The sequence below is a fragment of the Callorhinus ursinus genome, unplaced genomic scaffold (assembly GCF_003265705.2).
Source record: "Callorhinus ursinus isolate GAN/ISIS: 27379988/994484 unplaced genomic scaffold, GSC_fseal_2.0 scaffold9, whole genome shotgun sequence".
NCBI classification, from domain to species: Eukaryota; Metazoa; Chordata; class Mammalia; order Carnivora; family Otariidae; genus Callorhinus; species Callorhinus ursinus.
This window is the reverse complement of record NW_027397071.1, coordinates 48,339,615-48,363,953: the sequence shown is the minus strand read 5'-3', so window position 1 is coordinate 48,363,953 and position 24,339 is coordinate 48,339,615. Positions and strand designations below refer to the sequence as shown.

Here is a 24,339-nt window from a genome sequence, read left to right as displayed (position 1 = left end):
TTTCTTTCTTTCTTTCTTTCTTTCTTTCTTTTCTTTTTTTCTTTAAAAAAGATTTTATTTATTTATTTGACAGAGACACAGTGAGAAAGGGAACACAAGCAGGGGGAGTGGGAGAGAGAGAAGCAGGCTTCCTGGCTGAGCAGGGAGCCCGATGCGGGGCTTGATCCCAGGCCCTGGGACCATGACCTGAGCTGAAGGCAGACGCTTAACGACTGAGCCACCCAGGCACCCCTTCTCTGCCCCATTTATACTCTTTTATTTTTATTTCTGTCTGTGTATATCTTCAAAAGGTGTTTTTATAATTCTTTGGGAGACAGGGCCACTATTTTTTTTTTTAAGATTTTATTTCTTTATTTGACAGAGAGAGACACAGCGAGAGAGGGAACACAAGCAGGGGGAGGGGGAGAGGGAGAAACAGCCTTCCCCATGGAGCAGGGAGCCCGATGCGGGGCTCGATCCCAGGACCCCAGGATCATGACCTGAGCCGAAGGCAGACCCTTAATGACTGAGCCACCCAGGCACCCCAGGGCCACTATTTTTGAAACCAGTATTTTAAAAATTACCCCAAAAACATCTACCTGTAACTTTCCCTGCATTCCCACAGGGAGGAACGGGAGAGGAGGCAAAACCGTCAGAAAGGAGTTTGTAAGCTTTTTTTTTTTTGAAAGCTTTTTTGAGCGTTTCTTTTTCCTGTTTTTTTGTTTTGTTTTGTTTTACTAGGAGTTGGTGATATGGCAAAGCAGTACATAGAGAAAGGTCTTTTGGTTCCAGATCATGTGATCACACGCCTCATGATGTCGGAGCTGGAGAACAGGCGCAGCGAGCCCTGGCTGCTAGATGGTGAGTTGAACCCACCGGTAAGCTGGACTTCTGTGAATAGCTGGTTATGCCCACTCCCTTATCTTCTTACACATTGCAGAATACTTTTTCTTCTCAACTTTCAGTCATTTACTTAAGCATATTCCAATTTGGCAACATGATAGAAACCCACCGTGGTGACGCCATTTCATTTCCCTGTCTCCAGACTGCCATTCCTGGAGCCATTGACTTGAAGCAAACCGTACTGAATTCCCGTTATTGTGCCAGTTCCGATGGTGCTGTTTCCATGACTAAGTTGTCATAAGTATTAACTCACCTTAAATCCAAGGTTCCTTCATTCATAATAGGCCACACAAATGAAAACCACGAGTTACCATTTTTCACTCGTCAGGTTAACAAAGACAGAAAATTTGAAAGTCTTTTATTGAGTGTGTAGGAAATAAATACTGTTGAGAGTATAAAACGGGCAACCTTTGGAGGGCAGTTGAGCAATCTTTATACTTCTTGACTCAGCAGTTCCTGCCGTCTTTCTTCCTAAAGATGCATCATCAAGGTTGTCTTTTTTCAGCATTATTTATAAATAGCAAGACACTGATAACAACCTAAGTATCTGTCATAGGGATGCCTTAAACATTGGTATGTCTGTTAACCAAATAATGTTTACTTCTGTGTTGGCATGGATAGATCTCTAAGATACAGTGTCACATGAAGAAAGCTAGCTGCAGGAGAGTATATGTCATATACTCTTATTTATGTAAACATGGAAGGATGGTATGGTATTACTATATACACATAGAAATCATGCCTAACCTCTCTTTGAAAGGATATTAAAGAAAACTGCTATACCCTTTGATACTGTTTGATTTTTTTAATATGTATTTAAGTAATACCTGGGCCTGATTTAAAGACTCAGTTAGTGGTTCCTAAACTTTTTAGGCATGTGAGCCCTTTGATGACAGTTGTGCTATTTCACCTAGGAAATGCATGCAGATGCTCACACATAACATATTGCACAATTTTTATTCTCCACGAAGCTGAAATTAAGAATCTTCTACTTTAAGTGTGCCCATTATTAAAGGGGAAAAAAAATGGACTGGGTGGATTATTTGTCTTATTCTTAAATAGCAAGATTCCTTGATATAATGAGAATAGAAACTTGATGAACATGCTACTTTCTAGGATCACAAAATGGCAGATAATGAGATTTGTCTGTCGGACCTCTTTGCATTGCAGAGCAGCTGTGTTTAGTCCACACAAGGCACTCAATCCTATCTTAATTTGGTGAAACTGAAGTTTCAGCAATTTGGGACAGGTGAAACCTTGATGTTTGCCAGCCACAGAGAAGCCCGGGGCATTGTCTTACCTTTAAACTATTGGATTGCCTCTATTTCTCTTTTTTTTTTTTAAGATTTTATTTATTTATTTGAGAGAGAGAGAATGAGAGACAGAGAGCACAAGAGGGAGAGGGTCAGAGGGAGAAGCAGACTCCCTGCTGAGCAGGGAGCCCGATGCGGGACTCGATCCCGGGACTCCAGGATCATGGCCTGAGCCGAAGGCAGTCACTTAACCAACTGAGCCACCCAGGCGCCCGCCTCTATTTCTCTTGAAGTCTGGAGCCATGAATGTCCAAAATGACTAATATGGTGGGGTCTTTATTCTATATCAGTGTTTCTCAAAGTATGTAGTGTGCAGTGTTAGTAATAGCTAGACAAGGAAACAGACCTTGTGTCAAGTTAAATATTAAAAATGGCTAGCATTTATTGAGTACTTACCGTGTGCAAGCATTGTTCTGAACACCTGATATTTATTATTTCATTCAATCCCTACAATAACCGTATGAAGTATACACCGTTATCCCCATTTCATAGATGAGAAAACAGAGGCTTTAGGTAACTGTGCAAAGGTAGTGTCAAAGTTAAACAAGTTTTCTCAACTTTAATATGAGAAAGCAATTTCGCTCTTCACAATGCAATTTTTTTTTTTAAGATTTTATTTATTTGACAGAGAGAGACACAGCGAGAGAGGGAACACAAGCAGGGGGAGTGGGAGAGGGAGAAGCAGGCTTCCCCGCGGAGCAGGGAGCCCGTTGCGGGGCTCGATCCCAGGACCCCGGGATCATGACCTGAGCTGAAGGCAGATGCTTAACGACTGAGCCACCCAGGCGCCCCTTCACAATGCAATTTAACTCTTCACAGAAGGAGACGTCATGAGACGTCTTCTGCATTTGTTTGATCTTGGGAGTCCCCCACCTTATTCCCAACACCCACTGAGACCCTGCAGGATTTGTTCTGTGGAGCATTCTTTGTGAACTGTTGTTTAACATATATTCCTCACTTTATAGGTGTTCTGAATAGTTGAATATAAATTGGATCATATCTTTCTAGAATTTGGATTTAGAAATTTGGAACTTTTTTCTCATGGGACTAGAGGGAACCGGAAGAGAAAGGCTATTACGGCTTATGGAGGGCGTGTTCTTTGTCATTAGACAGTAATGAATGAAGCTCCTGTTACGTGTCAGAAATTGTTGATAAAATGCTAGAACACTGTCCCTGTTCCTTAAGGGGCTTATATCAGGTGTGTAAAATATTAGTTACTGATGGCGTAATAGAAGCATATATACGTGGTAGGCTGCAGACACAGAGAAGAAAATTATATTTTAGTGGTTGGGGAGGGATTTATGGAAAAGGAGAATAAGTAGAAGAGGTTCCACAGGTTCCCCAGGTTGATGAATGGGGCTTGGAAGGTCGATATTCTCCGCCGAGGGGCAGGTGGACTGGGGAAGAGAAGGATGACATAGCTTAGTATTTTCCTGGGCCCTATAAGCAGAGGCCGGCAGGGGAAGTCCTAGAGTGGATGGTGTTTGATTCAGTACAAAGATGGTAGAACTGGACACTGTTGGTTAAAGGGACCACTGAAAAGTTGTTGAGAGTTGATGAAAGGCTATTCTGTTAGCAGCAGAGGAGGGAGTAGGTGCTGGGGTAGAGAGGAGCTGGAGGCTAGAAGCCAAATAAGAGACTGTTGGAATATTTGGACCAAGGGAGGTTCAAAGCCTGAATTTGAGCCATGGCAGTGGAATGGAAAGGAGAGAATGGATCAAAGGGCGAGAACTGACAGGAGCTGTAATGATTGAGGTTAGCTGCTGCAGCCCTGGTGTTTTCTTTTATTGCCTTCCGAGCTTTGAACTTTTTGTGTCTTGGCTGTCATCACCTTCCCTGCACTTCTCTAGGCCACGTTAATTTCTCTAGGTGCCACACATTGACTCACGCAAGGTAGTCCTTGTAATACTTGTGTAGTTATCTACCATGACGGAGAAGCTTTGACGTTGCCACCACTTGACTGTTTTAAATTCTTTCATTGTAAAGCTTGTCACCTTGTTAAGCAAACTTCGTGTAGTTTTAGTAAACTTAAAAATCTCTTTTAAAAAAGGATCATCTAGGATAAACTCCTTTGGAAAGGCGGTTAAGTGTAAGAACCACAAAGCCCAGTTGGGTGCCAGAATACCCGCTGGAATCCCAGCTCTGCCATTTACTGCCGATCTGTGAGCTTGGGCAGATTACCTTACCTCTGTGGGCATTTCATTCCTCATTTTCTAACCGTGGTTAGAAAAGGGTCTGTAAGGATGAAGTAAGTGAATATAACGTAATGTCCTTAGAAGAATGCTTGCCATATAATAAGAGCTCTATAGATAGGATATTTTGTTGTTATTATTTGTTCTGTGGGTTTTTTTTTTTTTTTTTTTTTGGTGACTACATGAAGTGTTAAGTTCAGAAATAGTTTAAAAAATATTTAGCCATGTGAAGTTGGAAGTCAGTTGTGGTTATGGAATGCTTCCTGTGTTTGCTTTTTCCATAACTTTCCTTCTCAGGGCGAATAAGTGAAGTTCTTTGACATCACAGGCCCGTTTTTAGTGAAGTGCGTCAGTATCCTTGCTGATGTCGTTTGTATCTTTCTCCTTGAAGACCCATCTGGTCACTTTTTCAGTTGTGATTTTCCTTTAAAGCTCTGGAATAAATCCACTTGGCAAAGTGAGGAGTGTTAGGAATGCCTCGTCTGTGTTCAGCCTTTAACTCCTTATGTTACAGGCCACATGCTCTGCGGAGGACATTGCCTGTTGAGTGTGCTAAAGGTGATTGAATGTGAAAAGGTCACGAAAAGAATTCTGGATGACAGATGACTCATCATCTTGGTCCATATGTCTGTAGAGAGGCAACTGCAAATGGTGGGTGGAAACAAACAGAGTGGATGCAAGCCAAGGGAAGCCCAAGGGGGGTTGGTGGATGGGGTGGCCGAGTGCTCAGTGGCTTGGTCAGCTATATCCTTGCTAAAAATAGTTCCGCAGTACCTTACCTTTGCAGTGCACCTTCCAGTTGGGTAAGAAACACTGTTTTATGTGTTGATTGTGTGTGTGTGTGTGTGTGTGTGTGTATGGGGTTTTTTTCTCTTTCTCTTCCTCTTTAATTTCCTTGGAAGTTTAACGTGTGAGAACAGTTTTAAAAAATAGTTTACTTTAATTTTTAAGACAAATATTCCACTAGAGGAATGGAATGTACTATAAGCCTTCTAATTTTATTATAAAACCATGGTTTTTTTGTTTTTTGTTTTTGTTTTTTTTTTAGTTTGCTATAAAGAGAGTCTTTACTGCTTACTAGGTGATCTTGAAGTGAAATCGTAGGTAGGGAACAGTAACCATCTCTTTAAAACAAATATAAATTCTTCACTTTTAAAAAAAGGACAGGCAGTTGGATGGAGCCAGTGGGGAGAGGTGTTAGTAATAGAGTTTTTCATTTCTAAATTTGACTACCAACCTGTGTATTTAAATAGTAAACCTGCAAGTTCTCAAACTCAGTCCTAATTTATCTCCGGGTAACAAGATGTAACAGAGTTGTCTGCCATATGATTTTAGGTGAGGTATCAAAATATTTCAATTTGCTGTCGGAGTTTGGTTTCATAAAAAGAAGCATTCAGTGTTGGCATTATGAGTGGATATAATTTAAACCTTTCATTGGAATAAAGATCCCTTTGGAACAAGAGTCATCCTTTGGTTCGTGGTATGTTCCATTTGTGGTTTGGTACAGTGTTGAACACTGCTGCTTTCTGTAGATAATTCTGGGATTTTTACATTTTATGTATGTATGTATGTATGTATGTATTTTAGCAGAAGTCAGAGCTGCTTGAATGTGTGTAGTATTTGTGTGTGTGTTTGTTTTCCCTGAGAGTTAAATGATCTCAGACCTGCGCTATTTCCAAGGTACGTCCTTACGCAGAGCCTTGGGTAAGCAAGTAAAAGGTGGATGCTAGGAAACCGAACTATGTGTGGTAGCCATGTAGCCCTAATAACCTTTTCCAAAATGAGCATCTGTAAGGTTCTGTTGTAAGACAAACTTGACCTTTTTTATCATCTCCTTGGAAGAAGGAATTATAATCCCTGAGACCTATGTTTGACTAAACTTTCTATCATGCTTATTAAATATTCAGATATTCTTAAAAGAAAGGATTTGTAGTCATACCATTAATTTCAGGTTGAATAGTGTACCAGGGGAGAGCACATGACTTCATCAGGGGAAGGTGGGCAAAAAGAAGAAACGGTGTCTGTATCTGCTTTAAATACAACTAAACAGTAATAATATTGGTTGAGTTGCAGAGGAAAAGACCATTGCCCAGCAGGGTTAGGTTATGAAGAGTCATGTTGGAAACACCTGACTTGAAACTGAGCACACTCTAATCTTGTGATATAACTTATCCAAAGTGTGGAGCCCATTCAGACTTTATGTCTAGCTATTGATTCCATTAAAGCTGCTGCAACCTCTTTGTTAATGGTCCCAGGCGATTGTGCAAATTGCTTTTGGTTCTAAGTATTCATAATTTTTCCTATAACTGAGCACCATCTCTGTGCTGGGCACTACCAAGACACCACAGTAGAGCAAGGGGCATAGTGGGCGGGACCAGCCCCTGTGGCATTGAGGATCTAGTGGTGATTCAGCCTCTTCACTTCCCTGGCAGCGAGGATTGTCTTTGATTTCTGTGATTTAAATCCAAACTTTAAAGAACCTCGTTTTTTATCCTGTGACTTTCCTACATTCAGTGTCATTGGTGTCTGTATGAGCTCAGAGGATCTGACTGAAGATGGTAAAGCCTTGGGTCTCTTCTCTTGTTCATTTGGTTGGATTCTTTCCTGAGACTCTTTCCCTGTGTCCATTTCTGGTGGCTTTCTTCTGATTGATCTGACTGCTGCTTTGGGATGGGGAACAATTTTAATATAGTAGGCAGCCCTGACTTTGTTTATTTGCTCTGTGATTTTGGAGAATGACTAGATTTTAATAAGGGCCATATGGAAAACATATGTATACAGATATTTGAACACACCCTAGAAGAACATGGTTCAGAGATCAAAACACAGATTGAGTATACAGTTTTTGTGTGTCCCTGTGAGCTTGGCATTGGTCTGTCTGAGGCGGGGATGGCATACTTTCTGAGCTCAGTCCAGGAGGGGCAAATGCAGCATAAGCACTTGCAGTCTAGGACCCTGGGAGTCCCAGTGGAGGGGGTGAAAGGTGAGAGGTAGCACCGAGGAGAAAGGAACTGACCCTATCTTAGGGGTGAGGGGGGCAGCTGTTAGGAAGGCTTCCTGGAGAAGGTGACACCAAGAGCTAAATTTTGAAAGTGAGAATAAAAGCACCTTCTAGATGGAGGGAGCATCATCTGCAAAAGGTATAGAGGCTTTAAACAACGGGATGTGTTCTGGAAACCACGGGTAATTGGATAGTCCTAGAGCTTGAAAATAGCATACAAGATCAGAAAAGTGGGTGAGGGCAAAAGTTAAACACTTCACAAAATTCAAAAGGAGGGCATTGAATAAACATCACAGTTAATATTAGAAATGAGTTAGAAGGAAGTTTAAAATTTAAAACTTCAAGTTTGAAAGAATAACTTATTTTTTAACTTTCTAACCAACAATTTAAAATTAGCTAGACTTTTGTTTGTTTTTTGTTTTGCTTTGTTTTTAAGGGGGCTCTACGCCCAGTGTGGGGGCTTGAACTCATGACCCTGAGATCGAGTCAATGCGCTACTGACTGAGCCACCCAGGCACCCCTAAAATTAAGTAGATTTTACTTAAATTAGTAAAATTTAATTTGCCTTAAATTTAGATCTACTTTAGTTATTAAACTAGGATTTCTCTCCATTTGGGCACGTCTCGTACACTTTGAGGTACACTTAGCCCATTTGCTATTGCCACTTAATTAGAAGTCTATAAAGTAAGGCACAGGGATGAAACGGTCTCCTAATTTTAGATGGTAGGAGAGCCTGCTTCCCTAATTTATGAAACAGGTATCTTGGGAATTGGATGAACCGTGAATATTCATTGCAAAGCTTCATCCAAAGCGTCTGAGGCACACTTTGCTAGTTTAATAATGAAGCAATTACTGGGCATTTAGTATACACAGAGCACCATACTGAGAAAACAGTAATGTGGTAGAAAAAGCATGGACTTAAAACTCCTACCTGAATATTGTTATGTAATTTATTAACTGTGTTGTCTTGAGCAAGCAGACTTACCTTTTTTGGATTCTTTCTCCTCATCCGTAAAATAGTACATATGGCGTAGGTTTGCGAGGATTGGCTAACAAATGTAAAACTCTTAGCAGAATCCTGAAACATAGTAGGTGGTCAGATGGTAGTTATGTGTTATTATCGATGTTGTATAGACATACAAACACATACCGACACTGACATAGAACTTAGAATTTCATTAATAAATGGCTGAGAAACTTAAAAATGTCATTTTAATAAGTAAAGATCATCATCTAAAACTCTATTAATTGTCCTATTACTAATAAGAGAAACCCAGATTTTGGAAAGATGAAAAAGTTGATTAGGGTAAAAAGGAGAATAAGATGTGGAAAAATACAGGGAATTTTATCTTTTTAAACTGTCCTTATAAAAATGACACATGATTACTGTAAACATTCAAGCCATATGGAAAAATATGAAGAAAAGCAACTAGTCACCTAAAATCCCCCTAGCCAGAGCTAATCAGGGTTAACAGGTGAAAACCCATCATTCTAGAGACCACTTCATGCACATAATGCACCTAGAAATGTGTAAGAATGGCACCATACTTCATGTACTTTTTAAAAGTATTTAATTTTCCTCAAAATTTAACAATAGCAAAGCTAAAGTGAACCTGAAGGAATTATTACTGAATTTGAGAAATCTTTCTTCATCACCAGGGATATTAATTCTTCCGGGAGCTCTTTAAGATTATGAAAGCCATTAAGAGATTGACATATTTGTTTTTTTATTTCATGTTTCAGATTGAGACAGAGAGATACTGTCTTTCTGCAGTGAACAGTAAGAGGATTCATGTACTTATACTTCCTCCCACCTCTTCTCCCCTCCCTCTGTCTCAATTTTCATCAGTTTTTGTTGGGAAAATCTATTATAAATTTTCTTCTGTAACTTGAATTTCCTAGTTGTTGTTGTTGCTTTTTTTTTTTTCTTGTCATACATCTAAAAGATGTAAATGGATTCTGGGCTCTGAGTTTGTTAACCATTGCCACGTCTCTGTTCCTTTTATTTTGATTAATCTTTTGGTTATATCTCTGAATAGACTAGAAACCATCAAATTACACACTTTAAATGAGTGAATTGTTCGGCATGCGAATTTTATCTGAATAAAGCTGCACTGCTTTTAACCACGGCTTTTCCCTTGGTCATTACCTTGGCTGGATTGTTGGATATTGTCCCCTCTCTCTCCTCTCCCTCCCTCACAGCAGAAGGCTCACGAGGTGCTGTGCTCCCTGAGTTCTCCTGTTTGAGAATGTCTGCTCCTCTGTCCGCAGCTCAGCTGGCCGTGATATTCCCGGGCGGTCCTGTGTCCTTCAGAACCTTGCAGCCATTGTTCCATCTTCTTCTGGCCCAGGTTATTGCCCTGGAAAGCCCTAAGGCCAGTCTGATTCCCCCCCCCCTTTTTTTAAGATTTTATTTATTTATTTGAGAGAGAGAGAGACAGATAGTGACAGAGATAGCTAGAGAGAGCACAGTCAGGGAGCAGAGGGAGAAGCAGGCTCCCGCGGAGCAGGGAGCCCGACACGGGGCTCCATCCCAGGACCCTGGGATCATGACCTGAGCCGAAAGCAGATGCTTAACCGACTGAGCCACCCAGGCGCCCCTGACTTTTCCCCTTTTTTGAAGATGATTTTTTTTTTCTTCCTGTATAGACTTCCTGAGAAATTGTTTCTTCATACTTGAAGTAAATAGAATATCTCAGTGTTGTCTTTCGTCCTCCCTCCTGTATGTAGTGTGTCCTTTTGATCTCCAGTTCCTACTTTTCAGGGAGGTACTCCTGTGTTACATCTTTTTTGTCCTTTAGTTCAGTTTTTCTATTTCAAGAATGCCAGTTATATCAGATGTTATATTGAATCGTCTTTGTCCTTATCATATTTTGTTTAAATTTTTCGTTCTTTTATGTTTCCTTTCTCCATATATGTTCAGATCTCTCTTCTTGAGGGTAGGGGAGAGCCAAACTGTGTTTCTATTCCATAACCACTTCAGAATCTCTTTACTTTTATGTGCTGGGTGTGCTAATGATGCAGGGCCTTTGCACTTACTGTTCCCTCTGCCTGCAATGCTGTGCCTCTAGACTGTCATGAGGATTGCTTCATTCAGATCTCTACTCAGATATCCCTTCCTTGCCGGGTCCTTGCTCTACCATCCTGTCTACCCATTTCATTCTTTCTTCTTACCTTATAATGTGACTTAACGGATTTATCTGCATATTTGATATTTTGTACCTTCCTGTATGCACAGTTGTGTTTGACACATAGAAAAAGCTTATAAATACATGTCTGATGATAGAGGGGTCTCACCTGCAGCCAGTAGCTGAGTCTCATAGGGGATACTGGGACTCGTTTTTTTATTTGGGGTAAAAATACGGGCCTATGGTGCAATCGTTTAAAAATTCCTTTTGTTTCAATTGGGATATAGTGGGGCCTGTTTTCCCCTAATTTATATAGAGACTTAGGTTCAAAGAACAAGTAAACAGAATTCTTTTTTTTTTAATCTTTTTCTTTTTTCTTAACATATGTTGCATTATTTGTTTCAGAAGTACAGATCTGTGATTCAAAAGTCTTGCACAATTCACAGCGCTCACCATAACACATACCCTACCCAATGTCTATCACCCAGCCACCCCATCCCTCCCACCCCCACCACTCCAGCAACACTCAGTTTGTTTCCTGAGATTAAGAATTCCTCATATCATTGAGGTCATATGATACATGTCTTTCTCTGATTGACTTATTTCACTCAGCATAACACCCTCCAGTTCCATCCATGTCATTGCAAATGGCAAGATCTCATTCCTTTTGATGGCTGCATAATATTCCATTGTAGTAAACAGAATTCTTAAGTAGAAGGGCCTTTAAGCAAAGGATTTACAGTGAACTGCTTCTTCCCCAAGGTAGTATATATCTTCCTTTACTGGGAAAAGGGCTCCATAGTTCTAGTATAATTTGTTTAAGAACAGAGGTTATAAGCCATGAGTTTCATCTATATCCTTAGACAGGAAAAATAATTACACTGATGCCAGAGGATCTCAACACCACTTGGAGATTTCCCCAAGAATCCCTACCTAATAGAATTCATCTTTTATTTCACTAAGCCACTTTGAAAATCCCAATTTATGGTTTAAAACCAGATTTTCTGTAGTATCTATCTTCCATCAGTGGATCCCTAAGTAGTGATGATAGCATATCTAGGTTTTTAAATCATCTACTACTCCTGGAGAGCAGGACCTACTTATTGCCAATCTAGGATAAACTCTAGGATATGTAATAGAAGAGTTCCAAGTGTCCCTGGAAGTTTTCGGTGAGCAGGCAGGAGGTCCCAAGCTCTCAGCTCAGTGGGAAATGTGGGACTCACAAAGTGATATGATGAAGCTTAAGCTCTGTTTGCGAACATCTGGAGCACAGCTGTGTCTTACTCTTCTCACCATCTGTTAATAAAAACTGGATGAAGTGGAATATGGAGGTCTTGGATACACGTACAAATATTGTGCAAACAGATAAGGTAATTATAAGATGTAAGACAGAAAAGGCCTTCATAAACAAGGTTTCAACGGTGACTAATTTTAAGTTGCTACTGAGGCTTCTGGTTGGTGGTATGAATAGTTTGAGTGCCCCTGGGTTAGGGAAGACTATGGAAGAATAACTGCCTGCTTTCAACTTTAATCATCCAGTGATTAATTGTGATGGACAATGGCTTGCATATTTGTAACTTGGTTCTTGCTTTCCCAACAACCAGGAAGAGATGTGTGCTCAGAAGCAACCATGTTGGCTCCAGATCTTAATGGATGTAGGCAGGGGGCCTGGTGTTGGGTGGCCTTTTCACAAGCTGCCAATCCCAGGCGGATGTTGGAAGTTGCCCTGCAAAACTGCCCTTTTATTTTCATCACACGGAGAGGGCTTGCTTTTCTTCCTGGGAATGTGGTGGTGGACTCTGGCTCTGCGCCCGTCCTCTGGAGTAAAGGCACTCCAAATTAGAAAAACAGAAGTGTCCCAGTTCTTTCTTTCCTTGTTGCTGTGGCACCTCCTGCTTCGGCTGCCCTCCCTCAGGCTCTTGGCATGGCTCAGAGGAGCAGGTGCCAAGGCCCAGTGGCCGGCACTGCTGGGAACGTACCGGGTCAGGGATTTAGCGACATCTTCCTGCGCATGGTGAATCTTTTTTTGGATGGGGGTGGGGGGTGTCTAAAAAATAACCTGTAGGCACCATAATTAGTAATATATAGCATGACGAATTTTGGGAGAAATTTAACTACATAAAATTTAAGCTTTCAACATGGATTGGCTATTTGATTCAGCAGGGCATAGCAGCTTTTCTAGGCTGGGTTAAGAGACGAGGGAGAGGGATAGCTTAGTCTGGAAGCACGAAGTAGGTTTTCTATACTCCTGGTGAGAAGCTGTGTGATGAGCAGTCTCATGTGTAGTTAAAGGGAGGAGAGCAAACTCCGTGCATAAGTGGGTTCTTTATTTTACTTTACTGATTGGATTTTCTGGTTTCCTCAACAATTAGTGGAATCTATTCACTTGGATTGGGTTATCTAAGGAAGCTGGAATTCCACTTTAGTCATTTAGAAAGCATGTCTTTGAGGATTACTTTTAGTAAAAATAAAAGCATACCAAAAATTTACTGCGGCTCTCTCTAAATTGAAGAATCATTCATGCTGCCACCTGTTGACAGAACTTGAGTGTGCATCTAGTCCACTTGGTCAGTAACCCCTGCCTACCAGGAATACCATATCCACGTGAAATCTGACTGTATCCGGGGCACTTAGGGAATAAACACAGCCCCAGCCCTCAAGGAGCTCGTAATTTTTAATAGGGGCTACAAGCAAGCATGTTTAAAGAGGAATACACACCCACAGCTAGAATGGCCCACCAGTGTAACCATAGCTTGTCTAGTCTAAATCACTTAGTCAGAATGTACTTAAATATGTATGTCATCTAAGTACTTTCATGTTGAGAATGGCTATTCTTATTTAGATGCAGATTTTCAGGGCGCCTGGGTGGCTCAGTTGGTTAAGCGTCTGACTCTTGATTTCGGTTCAGGCCATGATCTCATGATGTCATGATTTCAGCTCAGTTCATGATTTCAGGGTTGTGAGATTGAGCCCCACATTCGATCTCTCTCTCCCTCTCTATCTGATCCCCCCACCCCCCCCCCCCGTGCTTTTTCTCTTAAAAAAAAAAAAAAAAGATACAGCTCTTCCATTACAAGATTTCCGTGGATCATGCTTTTAAGTTCCATACACCTGCTAATTATTTATTTCCTTTCAAATCCCAGTCTCCTAGCAGTTTGAGGTACCAAGGAATTGAATCTCATACTGTGAGTAGATCTTAGAAGAGAAGGCAGATCAGTGGGTATCAAATGTTAACTAAATGTATTAAAGAGCAAAATACCCACATTTTCCCTCACCAGAGTCAAAATGAACATCTCATGCCCTGATACAGGGACATTCTTGGCTAATAATCAGTTTCCACTAGGCTTCATATTGTGCTCCTTAGACATTTAAAAAATATGTGTGGCTGGATAATGACACTCTGCTAAAAATGGTTGAAAATGTGCTGGTCAGACTGCACCTTATCTGGCAGTCTGTTCTTGGCAGCTGATGGATGTGAGAATTACATCTGAATTACTTTGATTTGCTCAGCCCAACTTGAGACGCTGTTGTAAATCACTTCAAAGGATGCTGCCTTTTAGGACACCATTTCATATTGGATGCCCTGAAGCCCTAAATTAGGGTATGTAGGCTGAAGCATGTTCATATTTTGAGAGTCTTGTAGATAGAGCTGGAGCCTTTGCTTTATGCCTGACCAGGGTGGGAGAGAGCCCCTCTCCAGTACCTGTGATTCCCCCCAGGCCTGGGACTCTGCACCCCAGACTTCAGTGAGAGCCCCAGCCCACTGCCGGGGCCTTTGGGAGGTCTTTGTGACACCTTCAGAGACTAGGACACCACACCTGCCCTGGAAATTACACTATTTGAAGCTCGTAACTTCCAGCTGTGCCTTTTGTGTCTGTGATGCTCGGCTATCAAGGGAAAGGTAAGTCATCGCTCGGTGTCCTTTTTCCTTCTTTATCCTCTTCTCTTTCTCTGTTACTGATTCCCCTCTTCCTTCCCCCGAATTCTTTACTTTTCCGCTGTACCCTCTGCGATCCTCTTTCCTTATAACCTTCTCCACCCTTCCCACTGCACTTCTCTGACTCCTTGCAGAATACTCTCTCTACCTTCTGCCTTAAAGAAAACCTGGGTCTCCCTTAGGGATGCGACCTTCTTGTCCCTTCTGTTACGGAGGAGACCTGTTCTCCCACGTGAACGCAGAGTGTTGGGCGATGGTGAGGGGACTGGTCTGTCTCCCCACTGCTCCTTCCATCCTTTCATAAAAGCTCAGGCTTGTCTTTATCCTTCGTGTCTTTCTTGTTATCAAACTTGCTCTCTGTCCTTTAACCTCCAGTCCCACATTGCCTCATTTTTCCCCAGTGTTGGCTCTTTGCCCCATTTACCACTCCTCCCCCCCCAGCCGTTTATACCACGTGCCAGCCACTGTGCTGGGATTTACATACACTAATTTGCTTATTCCTCACAACTTTCTGAACTGGACATTACCAGGCTCATTTTATAGTGCAGAGAAGTGGGTAACCAGGGTCAGAACGTGTGTAGGTGGCATAACTGTGGGTCAAACCCAGGCAGTTTGTCTCTGGAGCCTATATTCCTCTCTGCTAAAGCAGCTCGTTTTCCCCTAGTGTGCCTCAAGTCATGTGCAACTTAGATGCCCATCAGTAAGCAGTCAGTTCAGTGATGGTACATCCACACCCTGGAGTATTCTGCAATTCTCAGGGAGAGTGAGAGAGCAGTATGTACTGTGTAGGAAGAAACCTCTGAGATACATTAAAAGAAAAAAGCCAGGTGCCGCACATTCATTTGGTGTACGTGCGGAGAGAATCAGGTGTGGCTGCGCCTGTGGCATCGGGCCGGGCAGTGCCCCGCTCGCTGCGCAGGAGTTGGATTTCTCAAGCTGCCTCGTACGCGGACTACTGCAGTCACTGAGCAGGCATTTCTCCGAGGCTGTGGTTTTCTGCGTGGAAGGAAGACCGCATCAAGTGGTACAGGTGTGCGATTCTGGGGGTCAGCACTTGGTTCTAGTCTAGGTTTCTCGGTTCTTCCATGTGTGGTTTGGGGCAAGTCACTTAACCTCTCTGAGCCTCAGTTTTTATAACTTTAAAAATGGGAATGATACCCACCTGGTGGAATTCTTGTGACTTTTCAGATAATATTTATTGACTCATTCAACAAATATTTATTCATCATCACTATGTGCTAGGCACTGTTCCAGGCCCTAAGGATTTAGCAGGAAACAACTATAAAGGTTCTGCCCTCATTTAGCTAACGTTCTGGTGGGAATAGAAACACTAACAAAATAAAGTAAATCATATACAGGAAATGATGTTGAAATCTATGAAGAGGAAAAAAAAAAGAAACCGAAGGGAGGGTGAATACAGGTGCCCTGGGTGGGATGAAGGCACACTTTTAACAGGATGGTTAGAGAAGTCCTCACCGACGAGGCACCTTGTGAGCCAAGACTTGCAGGAGCTGAGGGCACGTGTAGATACCTGAAGCAAGAGTGGGTCAGGCCAGGAGACCATAAACTAAGTGTTCAAGGTGGGAACGGACCTGCCGGTTCGAGAACAGCAAGGATGTCCGCGTGGCGGGCACAGAGCGATGGACGGGGATGTGAGGTGAGACAGGTGACAGGAGCAAGAGTAGGTCTTTTAGGTCCCTGCAGAGTTTTGGCTTTTCTTTGGCAGCTGATGGATGTGAGAATAAAGTAGATCTGGCACATCAGGGATGCTCGGCAAATGCAAACTGTGGTGGTGAGGATGTTACCAGGATGCTCTGCTCTTTTGGTTGAAGCGAGGTAGATGGAGTGACCTTTAGGATCTTCGTAATAATTCTTTTTTATACCCGTGGAAGAGCAGCGAGTAGAGTGAGCACGTGGCAAGGCCGGAGGCCTGAGTCCTGTTCTGCTGCCGACCCTCACTGAATGCAGGCTCCCTCGTCGGTTACACCGCGGGTGCTTGTTCCTGCTCTGCCCACCTCACGGGGTTGATGTCAAGAATAAGAGATGCATACATGTCTGTAAATGCTTTGTAAACAGTAGACTGCAACACAAAGCTATGTGTGCGGAGTTACTGTTGGGATGTGCACTGAGAAGCCACTGAATCCAGGTTCTCCCCAAGTACAGTTGCCTCGTCTGGGAATGTTTCCCAAAAGGAGGCGCTCACTTGATGGGAAAGTCTGCATGGCTGTCCCCTTTCTTGACTTGGATTCTGTGTGACAGTTAATGCAGCCTGCACATGGGTTCGTTGCTCAGAACATACCTCCGGCGACTGCCTCAAGGTACACTTGTACTGTCAGCAGCTTAAGGCTGAAGCTTTGTGCTGAACTGACCAGTCTGACGCCGAGTAAAGCTCGTCACGATAAGGTATGGAACGGGATCAGGGAAGTCTGACTTCCGGTGCTTTACTGTCACACATGAGTAGGCGATGGGGTGTGGTGGGGGGCAAACGGGAGAATGGGAAGCTTGTGGCAGAAGCTGGCCTGGGTCGAGCTTCCTTTTGAGTGGGTGGGGACCGGAATGTGCAGTCTGTGTGGCCAGTCAGTGGAAGGGCTAAGCTGTTATTGTGGCGGAGAGCAGAGGGCCCCAGGGACTCCCCAGACTAGCAAATCTCGGAAAAGGAATTAAATAGAGGCAGGTTGGGGGTGAGGGCCTTTCCCTCGTGCCACCTCGTGACTGACTGGGGAAGCAGCAGGGCTCCCGGGAGAGCACTACCAAGAGTGACAGCCACCGTTCATTGAGTGCTCACTGTGTGCCTGACACTTTACCTCTTAAACATTTTACAAAGATTGCCTCTTTTAATCCTCACAACAGTCCCGTGCAGTGGGCATTACCTTTCGATATGGGCTGAGTTGTGTGTGTCCCCCCCTCCCCAATTCATCTGTTCCACTCCTAACCTCTAGTACCTCACAGTTGGGCTCTTTCTTGGCGACAAGGTCACTAAAGAGGTAATTAAGTTAAAGGAGGTCTTGAGGGTGGGCCCTCATGTACTACGAGTACTGTGGTGTCCTTACAAGAGGAGGATTTGGGTACAGACACCTGGAAGACACAGGGAGAAGGCAGCTGTCCGCAAGCCAAGGAGAGGGGGCCTCAGAGAGACCAACCGTCCTGACACGTCGATCTCAATACTTCTGGCCTCCAGGATTCTGAGAAAATAAATTTCTGTTTGAGCCACCTGTTCTCTGGCACTTTGTTATGGTAGCCCCTAGCAAATTAATACATCCTTGTTTTATCTCCTTGAAAACTAAGGACCGGAGAGAGATTACAAAGCTAGTGGAAGTTCTTGCAGTCATGGCTGGGTAGAGCTGGGATTGAAACCCAGTTGTGTCTGGTTCCAGAGCTCGTGCCCATAACTGACGCGTTCCACTGAGCCCTGAGGTTTCTGGCTTACCGTGGCTTCTCCCCACTTGTGAAAACGCGGCTGGCACCTGGATCTTTGACTGGGCCACAGTTCTAACTATCCTGCTATACTTTCTTGCCTGCCATACCACTTTCTGTAGAGGTAAGATCCTGGCCAGGAATGGCATTAAACAGGTGGCTTGAGATAGGGGCTTAGTGAATCTGGAAAGATTGGCTTCTGTTTGGGAGTTTCCTTCCCAGTTCTCTTGCCATGAAACCAAGGTAAAGAAGACTCTTCTTCAGAGTGGTTTGGACCTGCTTACAAGTGTTGTTAAACCTTTCCCCGATGGGATAGATACACATAGTTAATATTGCCCTTGGCAGTGTTGTTGTCACTGAGAAGTTCGGTGGTTCTTAACCAGCCACAGTCACCTGGATAACTTTTTAAAAAACACCTAAGTCCTGCTCCTGCTCCTAGATGTTTCCTTCTAGGAAGAATGGTATGGAATCTGAGCGGTTAATAAGCTCTTCTCCCTTCCCCCACCCTTTAAGTCTTCCCTGATCATGTTGATGTGCCCCATCAGTTGGAGAACCCTTGAAGTTGAGGAATGACTTCTTTCTCTTGTTGGTACTTCTTCTAAACCATTGAAATGGCTGCATTCCAGCAACATAAACATCTTAAAACATAACTCTTCCATTTTAGCTTTCATCGTAGGCTTCTGTATTTTCCTTGGTTCTTTCAACTTTAGCCTGTTTTGAGGTTGGGAGGATATGAGGAGAACCACTGTCTTAACAGACGACCTCTAAGCCACCAGAATTAATTATTCTCTGGTCATTAGCAGGTCTGAATGTGAGAGCCCCAAAGGTAGACACTACCCAACAGTTTTGAAATCTGTTCCTTCTGAGTTCAGCTTATTTTGTAGACAGTTGCATTTTCCACCCATTCCTCCAGAGGGCTCCAGAGTTCAGAAACAGTTGTGGGGTTGTTGAGCAGATGGGCAGACGGGCTTCTACCCGTCAGACTAGGAAACTTCAGCCAATAAGATTTGAGCTTTTATTGGTTGGAGGAACTGTTATATTCTTGTTCAGAGCTTCCTATTCTTTCCTAGTGCTTTATTCACCTTCCAGCCTCTGTCCAAAGTATAAAGAACAATGTTTACTTGTCAGGGTAGTGGCTAGTGATGCTAGAACCCAAGGCCAGGGCCTGAGGCTGGGAACTTGGGTCTTTAGAGGAGTGAACCCTTAAATTCTTTGTGCACACTTAGCAGTAAAAATGTTGATTACATCTTCAAAATAATGGTTATGTGTGAATTATCGATTTTGTTAATATATACGTTATAAAATGTACCCTCCAAAATAGAAGCTAAAAAGAGCAAGGAGCCCCACGCAGGACTCAATCCCAGGACCCGGGATCATGACCCGAGCCCAAGGCAGACGCTTAACTGACTGAGCCACCCAGGCGTCCCTGGAAGCCACTGTTTTTTTAGAAAATGGTTTTTCTTTATAAAGGGATTTGGGGGAAGAGCATAGAGATTGATCTTGGGGTTGTTTTGGCTGCAGGCATCTAACTCCAGTTGTCAATTTGAAACCTTCGTGACCAGTAGGTTATACAGGGAAAAAGCAGGACCTGGCAGTCAGCGAAGGAGAGTGCCTTTCTGTAAAAGGCTCACTGCTCTCACTCTGCTGGAATTTCAGTGTAGAATGTGCCAGGCACAGTACCAGAGGATAACAGGGAGTAAGGTGTGTCTTAAACCCCATTTCAGGAAGTTCATCTTCTAAAGCAGACTGTGGTGCACAGTGTAGGGGAAGTTAGGCCAAAGTTGACTAGTAGATTTAGCATAGGTCCCGGACTTGCCACCGAACTTCTCCACAGCATCCCCTGTCTGGACCTACGGTGAGTTTTTGTGCGGAGGGAGGTGGAGAAAAGGACCTGGTTGAGGGTGTGTCTAGTATTCAATAAGGAATTTGAAACTCCTTGCTTATCACCCAGCCTATGCGCCGTAGATTGAATTGAGTCGAGTCGTGAAGTCCCACCTGGGGCCAATTCTTGCTCCTTGGCGACCCAGATAATATCACTTTGTTACCTACTTAGCTATCATGTATTTGAAGCTCCGGGATACACCCAGGTGCTGTGAAGCCCCAGTTCTAAAATTGTTTTTGAACTTAATCAAAAAAGAAGTTGCTTAATAAATTAATATGCAAGCAGTCAAACCATTCCATAGTAGAAAGAAAAAATGACATACTGAGTTTACAGGTCTTGACAGAGTCCTGTAATTTCATAGAATTAAATTCGGAAAAATAAGGCAGCTGGTCACATAAGTATGGCCACTGAATGGAAGACTAGAAAACTACTGTAGTATTACACGTAAGTGTTTGCCCACTGTGTGCCAGGCATTGCTGTCTTCCAGTGCTAAGGCCAAGTGTCCATAGTGCACTTGATCTTAGGCAGATAAAGCTTGAGCTTTCACTTCCCTAAATGTCAAGCAGTCGTAACTTCATGTAACAAATTATGTTGAGATTTGAAAAATACCTAGTCAGCAGTTCTTTATTTAAGGGCAGTATTTTTTTTTTCCATTCCGAAAGTACTATATGCTCAGTTTATTAGAAATTAGAAGAGTAGAAAGGAGTCACCCATCTTCCCACCGCAAAGAAAACCACCATGAATATACTTCTCACATAATTTCCCAACCTGTGGGTGCCTTTTTTGTGAAGAGGATGCTTAGCCAGAGAGTCCCTGTGGGAGGAAGGAGACCATACAGGTGGGTGACTTGGTACAGGAGGCAGCACCTGGGCTGCGACATCAGAAATACCTCCTTCTCTGTTGAAGCCAGTCCCACTTTGATGAGGGCTGGCTGAAGACAAAGCACAAGCTGACACCCTGCAACCTCCCCCCCCCACCTGCCACTCCTGGGTGGGACATGTGTGACATTCTTCCAGGAATCTCCCAACTGTCTTCATGTTAATACTTTGCTGGAGGGGAAAACAACCTTAACTTGACAATGGCAAGGCCTCTGGTATCTTGTAGGTGGGTCCTCTTTAGCATATGAAAGTTCTTTTGAAACCTCCCTTTTCCTTTTTCCCCCCAATTCCTGAGAGTATATGATCCCCCACTCCTCAAGATCCAGGTGCAGCAGCTCTTTCTGCGCACGGGCCCTGTCTCCCAGTGCTTTAATAAACCACCATTTTGCACCAAAGACATCTCAAGAATCCTTTCTTGGTCGTCGGTTCTGGACCTCATCCCACTGGCCCTCATCTGTATTCCAAAACCATATCAAATGCATGATGGGTCACAAGAGAACAGCATATAAGAATGTGAAAGCAGTTTTGTAGAGAACAAAATGGAGTCTCTCATGTCAAGCAGTGACACAAGCAGTTAAGGTACTGCAGCTAGGAGATATCACCAGACCAGCGTCAGCTGACACCACAGAACTGATAATGAGTAGAACCAGAGGAGGTCTCTAGAGACCCAAAACTGATTCAATCCCTTTAAAAGGGAAGGATTTGGGCAGCACACTGTCAGACTCTTCAGACCTGACCCCTCTACGTCTGACCACTTAGAAAAGGCAGCTGCTTCTGAAGGCGCTCTGCCCAGTGGATCTCCGAACAGAAGCGAGATCCTTCCCTGCTTGAACGTAAGAAGCAGTAAGTGCCGAGAGCTGACCAGGACCCAACGGAGCCCACAGACTGACTTCGTGTGTGGGTCTGTTCACTTCCTACACGCTTCTGTTACTTTGTTTGTTGTATGGCTTGTCTTCTGTCCTTTGTGTGCTGTGTCAGAAGCCAGGTTTAATCACATGGTGAATTGTCATTGAGTTTGGGAATCCTGAACCTGCTTTATCATTGTGATTTAACTTTGCTCTGTGATTGCATAAGGCTGACATTGTGGAAGGACATAGCTCGTGCGTGTGCCTTCATAGCGTGCTCATGACAGATTTCTTATGGTGTTACCTGCAATGTTGGAGTAACCCTTTTGCCCAGTGGGAACATGTGAGTACCTTGGGTTCAGCACATGATAGCCAACGAATCTGAGATCTGCCCTGCAAGATCAGCTTTTCCTCACCTCTGTTTAAACTTGCTTTTTCTTTCCCTGTCATAACAATAGAATTGAAACATGCCCCAGCTTGGGTTCTCTCCATTCTTGTGTCTTTTTGGGAAGAGATGTAACTTAATCTATATCCCTTCTGTAATAAACAACAGCAGTTAGATACTTTGGGGGCCACTGGATAATTTCCCTTATTGGAGAAATTAGAAAATAAGCTCCAAGGGAAGCCTAGAGCAAACTCAGTAGTGGAAGCTGCGTTTCTTTTTTTTCCCCCAGTCCACTGCAGAGCAACCCTTTTATCAAATACAATTAAGAGCAAATTACCAGAAGAAGAATTAAAAGAAAAACACAAATTCAAGCATAAATTTTAGATTCACTAATCTAAAATGACTATGAAATTACTATAAAATTCCTAACTGCGTTTTCTCATTTCTGTTGTTGCTCTGCTAGATTGCAGACCACATGTTGAGTTTTATAAGATGTAGTGTATGGATAAAAATATAATTTGGGGGGTAGCCTAAGAATAATATACTCGTCAGCTGTTCAAGCTATAAAAGAACACAAATACAATTTTAGAGGAACAGAAGAGGAAATGGAGGTGATATAACTTGCTTAGGTTACATGAGTAGTTAAGAGCAAAGTGAGGACTAGTCTAGTGATTTTTAGTTTAGTGCACTCTCTACTTGGGTCATGTGACTCCTTAATCTTTGAGTATCCCAAATGCTAAAGCTGGGTTATAAAGTGACCTATTTTCTTCTAATTTTAAAATCTTTGGAGGTAGATATAAATTCCTGATAGAAGTTTCTTTCTGAGTGGTATATGTATAGATTTGATTATTTTGTCAACTGAAAGTATTTCATTGACTCATTGGAATTGGGAAATGTCTTGCATTTGATATGTTTTGTTTTTGGCATTTAGGTTTTCCTAGGACATTAGTTCAGGCTGAAGCCCTGGACAAAATCTGTGAGCTGGATCTAGTGATCACTTTGAACATTCCATTTGAAACACTCAAAGATCGTCTCAGCCGACGTTGGATTCACCCCCATAGTGGAAGGGTATATAACCTGGACTTCAATCCACCTCATGTACATGTAAGAATATACAAAGCATTTTTACAGATTGACAAGAAAGAGGCAAAACACTCCAGCTGTAAAATGTAGGAAGGATATGAATAGATGATTCAAAAAAGAGCAAATCTTCATGGCCAAAAGTATTTGAAATTTCTCATTCACTAGTGGTCAGGGAATGCAAATTAAAGTTTATAACATCTGTTGCTGGTGGGGATCTGAAAAAAATAGTACTCATCTTTATTAGGCATATGAAGTATTAATAGTGTTTTTAAAAAGCAACCTAGCAATGTACATTAACATTTTAAAGTATATATATTTCATTCAACCCACCCCTGGGAGTATAGGTTATGGAAATGAAAGCACTAGCAGGTAAGGTCATGTACACAGTGATGCTTATTTCAGTGTTGATTTTAGAGAAAAAATCTGAAAACAAATGAATGTTCATTTTCAGGGGATGACTAAATGAATTAGAAATTATGTACATCGTGCAATATTATGTACTCAGTAAAAAGAATGACTTCGTGCTATCGCCTTTGACCTGAAGAAATACTTCCTCTAGGTATTGTTGAATATCAAAAGCAAATAGCACAATGATTCCATTTTTGTAAAATAGAGACCCTCCTTCTTTAGACATTATCTGTTTGTGTGTGTAAATATGCTCTCTAGCTTCATAAGAGCAGGGATAAGTGGTTAGGGCTGGGACTGAATAAAGACTTGGGGTCAGAGTGGCTGGGGTCATGGGAGTGATGGCAGTGAGGGTGTGACGGGTCTGGGAGGACTGGAGGAATAAACAGGTCCAAAAATAACGTGTGTTTACATGAAATAAACATATGTAAAGGTATATGTTTAAAGAACCTTTTTAAATTAACAAATTCAAAAGAATTATTGTTCTTTCTGGTAAAGACATGAATTAGTTCAATGTGATTCTTACCTCTAGTTATTGGATGTTAGATAGAATTACTTGTAATCATCCAAATGTGGAAGGGGTGACAGTTGCATCTTAATGGATTAATGTGTATGGGATAGGTAGATCTGAATGTGGATGGAGTCAATAATCAACCACAGAACACCAACTTCAAGAGGGTGAGAATGCCTTCCCAGCTCCTGAGTGCCATAGATTTGGTAAAGTTCCAGTGAGTCTTGTTCATTTGGACAAAGTACTAGTTGCCTTTTGAAGTCTCCTTTTTATTTATTTTTAATTTTTATTTTTTTTAAAGATTTTATTTATTTATCTGACAGAGAGCACAAGTAGGCAGAGTGCAGGGGAGAGGGAGAAGCAGGCTCCCCGCTGAGCAGGGAGCCCGACCCCAGGCTCCTGGGATCATGACCTGAGCTGAAGGCAGATCCTTAACCGACTCGGTTAACCGACTCGGTTAAACGACTCGGTTAACCGACTCGG

At 42.6% G+C, this 24,339-nt stretch overlaps 1 protein-coding gene across 7 annotated transcripts in view; it reads left to right on the top strand.

The window, feature by feature from the left end:
• AK4 (adenylate kinase 4) overlaps window positions 1-24,339 on the top strand; it is a 117,935-nt gene that overhangs the window by 84,449 nt on the left and 9,147 nt on the right. For 6 of the 7 annotated variants that reach the window (XM_025871775.2, XM_073896599.1, XM_073896596.1 and 3 more), the window contains 2 exons: window positions 721-840; window positions 22,789-22,961. In XM_025871775.2, coding sequence (XP_025727560.1) covers window positions 732-840; window positions 22,789-22,961 — 282 coding nt within the window. In that variant the 5' untranslated portion in view covers window positions 721-731. The remainder of the gene's footprint in view (window positions 1-720; window positions 841-22,788; window positions 22,962-24,339) is intronic. The other variant, XM_073896598.1, reaches the window with a different exon arrangement.